Source organism: Poecilia latipinna, unplaced genomic scaffold (genome assembly GCF_001443285.1).
Source record: "Poecilia latipinna isolate Pla-1442-1.1 unplaced genomic scaffold, P_latipinna-1.0 Scaffold523, whole genome shotgun sequence".
Taxonomy (NCBI): domain Eukaryota; kingdom Metazoa; phylum Chordata; class Actinopteri; order Cyprinodontiformes; family Poeciliidae; genus Poecilia; species Poecilia latipinna.
The window spans coordinates 318,156-327,331 of NW_015113139.1; the positions used below are offsets into that span (position 1 = coordinate 318,156).

At 40.6% G+C, this 9,176-nt stretch overlaps 2 protein-coding genes across 2 annotated transcripts in view; both read left to right on the plus strand.

The window, feature by feature from the left end:
* nop58 (NOP58 ribonucleoprotein homolog (yeast)) overlaps window positions 1-4,673 on the plus strand; it is a 9,306-nt gene extending 4,633 nt beyond the window's left edge. Inside the window, exons 3-15 of the mRNA XM_015040711.1 lie at window positions 111-163; window positions 479-603; window positions 681-817; window positions 1,032-1,096; window positions 1,650-1,784; window positions 1,870-2,015; window positions 2,203-2,329; window positions 2,959-3,122; window positions 3,490-3,624; window positions 3,708-3,769; window positions 3,867-4,018; window positions 4,104-4,225; window positions 4,303-4,673. Of these exons, the coding sequence (XP_014896197.1) occupies window positions 111-163; window positions 479-603; window positions 681-817; window positions 1,032-1,096; window positions 1,650-1,784; window positions 1,870-2,015; window positions 2,203-2,329; window positions 2,959-3,122; window positions 3,490-3,624; window positions 3,708-3,769; window positions 3,867-4,018; window positions 4,104-4,225; window positions 4,303-4,362 (1,483 nt within the window). The 3' untranslated portion in view covers window positions 4,363-4,673. The remainder of the gene's footprint in view (window positions 1-110; window positions 164-478; window positions 604-680; window positions 818-1,031; window positions 1,097-1,649; window positions 1,785-1,869; window positions 2,016-2,202; window positions 2,330-2,958; window positions 3,123-3,489; window positions 3,625-3,707; window positions 3,770-3,866; window positions 4,019-4,103; window positions 4,226-4,302) is intronic.
* Window positions 4,674-5,509: 836 nt separating this feature from the next.
* Window positions 5,510-9,090, plus strand: LOC106952542 (ribosome biogenesis protein wdr12-like). The gene is made up of 10 exons (XM_015040712.1): window positions 5,510-5,714; window positions 5,978-6,072; window positions 6,594-6,688; window positions 6,774-6,880; window positions 6,970-7,085; window positions 7,168-7,322; window positions 7,404-7,535; window positions 7,614-7,754; window positions 8,720-8,825; window positions 8,924-9,090. The coding sequence occupies exons 1-10, from the start codon at window positions 5,674-5,676 to the stop codon at window positions 9,073-9,075; spliced, it is 1,140 nt and encodes a 379-aa protein (XP_014896198.1). The 5' UTR covers window positions 5,510-5,673; the 3' UTR covers window positions 9,076-9,090.
* Window positions 9,091-9,176: the final 86 nt, after the last annotated feature.

The window sequence follows — 9,176 nt, forward strand, 5'->3', positions numbered from 1 at the left end:
AACATTTTTTCACCCTTTAAACCCGTTAAGGGTTTTCCTTTCAAAAAAACCCCCGGCTTGTTTTTTTTTTTTTTTTTTTTTTTTTTTTTTTTGTCGTTTTCTTCCTCCAGACTGAAACTGAAGCACTTTGAGAAGTTCCAGGACACAACAGAGGCCTTAGCAGGTACTGCATTGTTCTCCTTTATGCTTTTTGACTTGCAGTCTGGTCTGTGATGTATGTCTGTGGCTGATGGAAACATGAGGTATCCCACACAATCGTCACTACCACTGAGACCATAACATCCTCAATGCCTCAGATTTTTTATTCAGCAACATACAATTTTAAGTTTCAGAGTTTTTACCTAATTAAAGTTAGGAGTGACTAAAATGTAAGCTGATGCCGATATCCGATATTATTTCATTTGTAACCAGTAAAGTTTTATTTTTGCTTCTTTTGCCCGTGCATGTAGTAACTGTTCTTCTCACCTTTGTTGCTAAGCTGCCACCGCCCTTGTTGAGGGAAAACTCGGCAAGAGTCTGAAGAAGGTTCTGAAGAAAGTTGTCGCCAAAGAAGCTCATGAACAGCTCGCCATTAGCGACGCGAAACTGGGCGGAGTCATTAAAGTGAGTACACAGCAATTTGCAACAGAAACCGTTATGGCAGGAGGAGTAGATTGAGTCTGACGGTGTGTTTTCCTCAGGAAAAGCTGGACCTGAGCTGTGTCCACAGCCCCGCCGTGGCCGAGCTCATGAGGTGCATCCGCAGCCAGATGGAGGCCCTGATCTCCGGACTTCCTCCCAGAGAGATCAGCGCCATGTCGCTGGGCTTGGCTCACAGGTCGGTAGCTCGCAGGCTGAGGGAGTTGGGGAAGCGGCTGCTGCCAGTGATTACATTTTGCTGTCTGAAAATATCCGTGTGGATTTTCCTCAGCATTCGTCACTACCACTGAGGCTCTTTGGTCTTTATTTATTTTTTTGATCTCGATTAACAGAAAACAGTGCTTGTGAATTAACTAGATTTTATTGTTTTTTTTCCCCCCATCTGTTTTCAGTTTGTCCCGTTATAAGCTCAAGTTCAGCCCCGACAAAGTGGACACAATGATTGTGCAGGCCATCTGTAAGTGTGTAGTTTATATACATATATATGAAACATTTCATATTTGACTATTTTATTGAGATTTTTGTAATCAACCAAGTAGTGTATAATGGTAAAATGGAAGAATATAAATAAGCCTGGTGCAATAAGCACTTAATTGCATGACAAATTAAAATGAGCTCAGTAATTTCCATTCTGATGAGTAATAGTTTTTGAAGGACACTTTTTTTTTTTTTTTTACTGATTGTCTTCCAGTTGCAATGTGGAGTGTTGGATGCAAAAGTAAAGCTAATTGAGGTCAAACTTGCATCATAGTAGTTAAGAATAGGGGTGCCTTGATTTATCGGCCAACCGATTTCCTTAATTTTGGGACATTTGGGATTGGCATATATTAATAAGCATTAAGTAATTGTATATAAAGTAGAATCTGTTTGTGATTGGCCTATTCTGTATGTGCAGAGCTTGTAGCCCAGAACTACATTTTGCTGTAGATGTTTTACCACTCATCAAGAATTGTTGTGCGTGTTAGTGATGTGAGTTGGGCTATTTATTTTTTATTTTTCTTCGTCGCCAGCTCTTCTGGATGACCTGGACAAGGAGCTGAACAACTACAACATGCGCTGCAGGGAGTGGTACGGCTGGCACTTCCCTGAGCTGGGGAAGGTCGTCACAGACAACCTGGCCTACTGCAAAACCGTCCGCAAAGTCGGTAAGCTTCATTCGGAGTGGGGGAAAAAACAAAGATTGCTTTTCTTGTAGGAAATGTCGATTTTTAAAACTCTTTGTCTTTGCAGGTGACCGCACCAACGTGGCCACTACCGATCTGTCGGAGATCCTCCCGGAGGAGATTGAAGCTGAGGTCAAGCTAGCAGCCGAGATCTCCATGGGAACAGAAGTGTCGGAGCAGGACATTGGCAACATCCGGCACCTGTGCGATCAGGTAGAGGTCTTTCGTAAAAGCGCTAGCACGTTTGAGAGCGGCTGTGATGATGACGCTGACAGTCGTCTTCATCCTGAAACTTTCGGTGTGGGTCAGTCACTACCTCCTCTGAACAGCTGCAGGTCAACGCGAGGCGTCCGGCTGGCCGAGTGCATGTCTGTAACATGGATCTGTTGTTTCCTCTCAGGTCATCGAGATCTCAGAGTACCGCGCTCAGCTCTACGACTACCTGAAGAACAGAATGATGGCTATCGCCCCGAATCTGACGGTGATGGTGGGCGAGCTGGTCGGCGCGCGCCTCATCTCCCATGCTGGTCAGTGTAAAGGGAAAAAAAAAGAATCAGTTCTCTGTCACTTTCCACAACAAGTGTGCACAAAACTTTACTGATATTTTGCCAATGTAAAAAAAAAAAAACCCAACAATTTCGCAATTTCTCATTAATTTATAAAAAACATGGCATACTATTCTCCTACTACCACTTCCGGTCTTCTTCTTTTTCGCCAGTAGTAACATCTGTTTGTCGATCACATGATTTGTCTGATACAAACATTTTTTCGTCATTTCAATTTGTGCAATCATGTTCAGTGGAAACGCAGCTATTGTCAAAAAATGATCATTACTGTATCTGGCCTTCTATTACTGTTCATCTATTTGTTGTTGGGTTTTTTTGTCATAAATGAATGAATTCATAGTAAATTTATTCAGTAAAAATGGACCAGAAAATACTGCTCTGGGAAAACAGTGACATGAGCGAAGCAACCGTGTATTTAAAGCGACAGCAGTGATGATAACGACAGGATGTCATTTTGCTGAATGCATGTGATGGTTTTAAGTCACTACCTCATCTGAGCTGTCATTAGGAGTCCCTGCAAACAGATTCTGACCAGAAAGATGTTCTTCATCCTCTAATTTTTATTTATTTATGTTTTTCTTTGTGTTAAGGTTCCCTTCTCAACCTGGCAAAGCACCCAGCCTCCACAGTGCAGATCCTCGGAGCCGAGAAGGCCCTGTTCAGAGCGCTGAAGACCCGTAAAGACACTCCCAAGTATGGGCTCATCTATCACGCCTCTTTGGTGGGTCAGACTACGGCTAAGAACAAAGGAAAGGTGAGTTCAGGACACCTGTCGCAATAAAGCAAAAATTATTTATCAAAATGATAGTGATAATTTGCGCAAATTGTTGAAAAGTCACCATTTAGAGAAGTACTGCAAACAATTGACACCCAGTACAAAGTAGATAGTTTGCACTACCTTCCCCTTGTGCCTGTTCTCCCTGTCTAAGCTGAATTATTTTTTCAAATGCAATTTTGGTTAGAGATTTCATCATCAATTTAGTTAGTTTTGTTCATTTTGTATAGTTCAATTCAAATTTCAAAAATACTTTAATGATCCCAAAAGGAATTAAAAAAAAGAAAAAGAAAAGTCTCAAAATGACATCACTAAATCAAATGCTCTCCTGTCGCGTTATGTCCAGATTTCCCGAATGCTGGCGGCTAAAACAGCGCTGGCTATCCGATACGACGCACTTGGCGAGGACACGAACGCAGAAATGGGAGCAGAGAACCGGGCCAAGCTGGAGGCCAGACTACGACAGCTGGAGGACAGAGGAGTAAGAGTCCGAAGATCGATTCTGACCCGCTTTGTTTGTCCTCCTTTGTTTGCCTTTAACTCCCGATTTCTTTCCCGCCACAGATCCGAAGAATCAGCGGAACAGGCAAAGCAATGGCAAAGGCAGACAAATACCAGCACAAGAGGTGAGGAGCAACTTGTTCCTGCTTTTTGGGAGTTTTCTTTTTTTTTTTTTTTCCCCAAGTGGGATTATTAAATGCCTTTTTGTTTCTTCCAACTCAGCGAGGTGAAAATCTATGATCCATCCGGCGACTCGACAATTCCGTCCACCTCGAAAAAGAGGAAATTTGAGGAAGTCGAGGGGGAGAAGAGTGAACAGGACCCTGTACCTGTAACCAAGTTCAAAAAGCCCAAAAAGGAACCGGTAGCAGAAGGTGTGTGTATTTCAAAAGAGAAAAACTCTTCCAAATACGTTCAGGAATCCACGATGCTCAAAAACGTCCCCGTCTTGTTTTCTAGAGCAAGAGGTCGAAACGGCAGCAGAGTCTCCCAAGAAAAAGAAGAAGAAGAAGGAAAAGAAGGCAGAGGAGGAACCTGAGGAGCCAAAGGAAGAAGATGAGGAGATACCAATCAGTGAGGAGGTAAACTTCACATATTGAATCAAATTTTTTATAGTTTTAATTAATTTTTTTTAACTGCTCTCGTCTTTGCTTTTCAGCCAACAGAAAAGAAGAAAAAGAAGAAAAAAAAGAAGGTGAAGGAGGAAGAGGATGATTGAAGAGTTAGCATAGTGTATATTCTTTATTTTGGCTTTTCTTTCTTTATACATTTGTCTCAAACATTTTTATCTTCAAAAAGGCACAGCAGTATTATGGTGCCTATTCCCTGGCATGAAAGACGAATGTGAAATTCGGCAGATCTCATTTTATGGATGAGAGAGAGCGTCGCTCCAGTCATGAGTGAAATCTCACGGAGTTTCTAATGTTTCTTTTTTATCCGTTTAATTTAGCTGTTTTCATGTTGAGACGTCTGTATGAAATGAGATCAAATGTGAATGACGAGACAAATAAATGGAGATTTCTCATTTGAGTCATGACTGTTTTCTGTTTCATAAAAATCTAAACTTGTGCCCTAATTAAAAAAACTTACGTAATTTCTCAAAATTTCCCTGAAGCCATCGTTTAGATGTCAAAACTACAGATTTCTACATTGAAAGTCTTGTAATTGAATGACTGAATAATAAGCATTATCCATCAGGATGAAACAGGGTAGTTTTGATTTAGTCAGAGGTCAAAAGAGTTTACTGTACGCATATGAACTGGAATAAAGTTAAACAGATTGTAGGCAATGCTCTTCAATTGCTGACTGTGTTCTATGACTATTTTCGTGTTTTTATAATATAAACCACATTGCTGTGGTTAACCACATTGTCTTGCTGCTGAATTGTGGTATGTAAATAAACATGATTGATTGGATAAATATTCAAGTCAGTGTTAATTAGTCATCGTCATTTATTCTTAATGCTTGATGGCAGTGGTAAATTAACAAGTTATTAGCATTAGGGCTAATAATGCTAGCTTTTTTGTCTTTCTAAATTAAATCTCCGTTTAAAAACAACCTTTTAATTCACTCGGGTTATCTTTTTTTATGATTGAAATTAGCTTAATAGTATGAAGCATTCAAATGTGATAAAAGTTAAATTATAATGAAGTATTTTATTACACATATATATATTTTTTTATTTATTTAATATGAAGAAGAAGAGACCTCACAGTACTTAGCTTCTATTAAAACTTTCGGAACAAGTGCTATGGATGAAGGTTTGAAAATGCCACTCATAAAATGGCGCTGAAGTTGCCGTAGAATTCATTCGCGCGTGCGTCAATGGGGTAGTGCTCAGTAACCAGTCATGATCAGGCGATCAACGAGTCGCCGAACTCGATCGGTTTTCGACTTGAAAGTCTTCCCACACAGCACATGGCGACACTGCATGAGAATTGGATATGTTATGAAGTGAAGCGGAATAGTTTTATGACAGTTTGCTAATTTCTGGGATATATATATACATTTTTGTCTTACACAAGTCAAAATGTCGCAGTTACAGGCGAGGTTCTTCACAGAAGACCAAAGGTGAGACTGTAAACAGAGACGCAGTAACAACGCTTTAAGCTAACTGAGCAGCTAGTTCGTGAAGCTAAACTGTAGTAGAGTCAAATTTATTTAATCTTTGCGGTTGAGTTCTGTTGTTGACTTAGTACTAAAGTGCACGTGGTCCGTAATTTTAGCAAGCTATTTATAATAAACGTAAAGTTAGGACTAGCTGCTGTCATTATTTACCTTTTAATTTAATAGCACTGAAACAGGCTGATAGCTCTCTCTCTCTCTCTGTGTAGGTATGTTGTAGATGACGTCCCTTTCTCCATCCCAGCTGCCTCTGAAGTCCAGGATCTTAGCAACGTTATCAACAAGCTCCTGGAAGCAAAGCATGGTAAAGTGACAGAAAACATAAACAATTCAAATTATGCTACCATGAGCATAGCTGCTTTTACCCAAGAAAACTGGCACATATCTTATAAAATAAAAAGTATTTATTTTCCGTAATTGCATGAAACAGCAGTCGTAGCCTCACAAAGATGAATACTGTTCTAGAAAAATACTCTTGAACATAATGATGCCTTCATGGAACAAATAGTGGAGAAAATGTAAACATTCCTGACAATACTGTAAATTAATGTGGCTTTTAAATGCCATTAATTGGAATTGATCATGATAATGAATCTAAATTGTTAGGATAAGCCTTCAAATTATTTTTTGCAATACTATGAAACAATATTCTCAATTTACATTTAAGTAACCTTCCATACCAAGACATAAGGAAAAACTTTTGCAAACTATCCAGTTACTTGTTGCAATATTGCTGATTTAAAAAGAAAATCCACAAAAACTGGCTATAAATTCAAGATATAACCGCGGTTCATTTGTTACAGTATTTTGTGCTTGCTCCAACAGCATCTCACAGTAGAGTGGAGTTTGACTTCCTGGTCAAGGGTCAATTCCTGCGAACCCAGCTGGCCACTCACATGGAGACAGAGGGAATATCAACAGTAAGACCGGCCTGAACTTTCTTTAACTTTTAACTTTAACTGTTCTAAAACCCAGTAGAGCTGAGTGTTCCCGTCTGTGTTTCAGGAAGACGTAGTGGAGATAGAGTACGTGCAGCGGATCACGGCGCCAGAGCCGGAGGAGTGCATCATGCATGACGACTGGATCAGCTCCGTGGAGGCGGACAGCGAGTGGTAAACGTTTCCTGCTTTGGTTTGGCAAATGTCACTTATTCCCTTTAACAAAGCTCCAGTTTTGTTAAATATTCCCCCCTGTTTTCCAGGATCCTAACAGGATCGTATGATAAGACAGCCAGGATATGGTCTTTGGAAGGGAAGGTGGTGACGACAGTGGCTGGACACTCTGATGTGGTGAAGGATGTTGCCTGGGTCAAAAGAGGTCAGCTTGCTTAGACCTTTACATCCCAGTTTGTAGGTTCTTTTTTTTTTTTTTTTACTTAAAGTTGTGTTTTGCTGTACAGACGGCCTGACGTCCTTGCTCCTGACTGCATCTCTGGACCAGACCGTCCTGCTGTGGGAGTGGAACTCTGAGAGGAACCAGGTGAAAGCCAGACACTGTTGCCGCGGACACACAGGAAGCGTCGACGCCATTTCCACAGACCCCACAGGCTCTAAGGTCAATATTTAAAGCGTTAGTTAGCGTTTTATTTTTGAATCGAAAAGCTCAGATTAAAAGCGTTTTCTCCATTTCCTCCAGTTCTGCAGCGGCTCCTGGGACAAAATGTTGAAGATCTGGTCGGCGGTGCCCACGGAGGAGGCGGACGAGGTGGAGGAGTCCGCTGACCGGCCCAGGAAGAAACAGAAGACGCAGCAGCTCGGCCTGACCAGGGTGCGCACAGAACCCGACCTGGAAGAGCTTAAAACCGCACCTCCAGCTTCTGACTCGTGTTTTCCTTCTCCAACACAGACTCCCTTGATGACGTTGTCCGGACACAACGAGGCGGTGTCCTCCGTCTTGTGGTGTGACAGCGAGGAAGTGTGCAGTGCATCCTGGGACCACACCATCCGACTATGGGACGTGGAGGCTGGAGTCATGAAGACCACGCTGGTAAGAAGAGCAGTGTTTCATGCCACTATTCTCAACTAATAGTCCCCACCCAAGTGAGCCAGCTACAGCTGCAGTTTTTCTTGAAATTTTAACATATTAAATTTAAATGTTGTTAAATTTTAAAATGATCAAGAAGAAATTTCAGAGTTTTTTTCTAGCAAATTTTTGACTGAAAATTAAATCTCAGAAAATTTTGAGGGGGAAAAAAACGTGGGAATTTCCAAGTTTGAAAAGTCAAAAATTTCCTAGAACAAAACTTTGAGATTAAAGTTTTGTTTAACTTTAATCTCAAAGTTTTCTGTCATTGTTCTAGAATGAAAAATTCTTAGTTTGAAAAAGAATTTCTCAAAGATTTCTGAGATGAATCTCAACTTGTTTTCTGTCAAATTTTGGAAACCAACACATTTTCAACCTCAATGGAAGTTTTATTTGAGAAAAAAAAACTTTGAAATTTCTGAGTTTGATGAGTTGAAAAATTTGTAAGGAAAAAAAAAGTTTTGTGATCAATCTCACAAATTTCCTTCTTCGTTCCAGAAAATGTTAACTTTTAGGTGAAAATGTACACTTCCTCTTTTTTTTTCCATCTGTAGTGGCCCTAATCGTAAATTTTCCTTTATGATGAGTGAAGTATATTTGAATTTAATTAAACTGAATTGAAAAATCGCTCGACATCTGATTGGTAGATTTTAATTAGATTTAGAAGTGGGCCAAAACCTTGCTTTTTTTTTTTTTTTTCCTCCACCGCTTTTAGAAAAATGGACTTCCTGCTAATTGGTTCTTTGAGTTGTTCCCTAGCATAATAATATCCCAATAAAATATGTTGAAGATTATTATAATGCCAACCAATGCTGAAATGATGAGCACTTTGATATATAAATGTGTGGGAGTGGTTTTGTAGATGCATCTGTTTACTAGTAAATTTCTGTCATGTTTCCCACAATGCATTCTGTTTTGTTCCCCCCCAGTCGGGCAGTAAAGTGTTCAACTGCATCTCCTACTCTCCTCTGTGTCGACGGCTGGCCTCAGCCAGCACCGACAGACACATCAGACTCTGGGACCCTCGCACCAAAGGTACCAACTGAGCTTAAATTATCAGGAAAAAAAGTTTTACAAACAACCCCTCTTCTTTTCTACTTTCTCATGTCATTTCTGCAACTTCTGCTCATCAGACGGAACGCTGGTGCTGTTGTCTCTGACGTCCCACACCGGCTGGATCACCGCAGTCAAGTGGGCGCCTTCCCATGAGCACCAGCTCATCTCCGGTTCCCTGGACAACCTGGTCAAACTGTGGGACACCAGGAGGTACGCAGATACAAAGTAGTTGAAACTCTGAAAATCATGATGAAATTAGATGTTTGAAACTCGGTTGTTCATAATCACATTGATCCACCTTTGACTCTTGGGCACAAAAACTGTATTTTA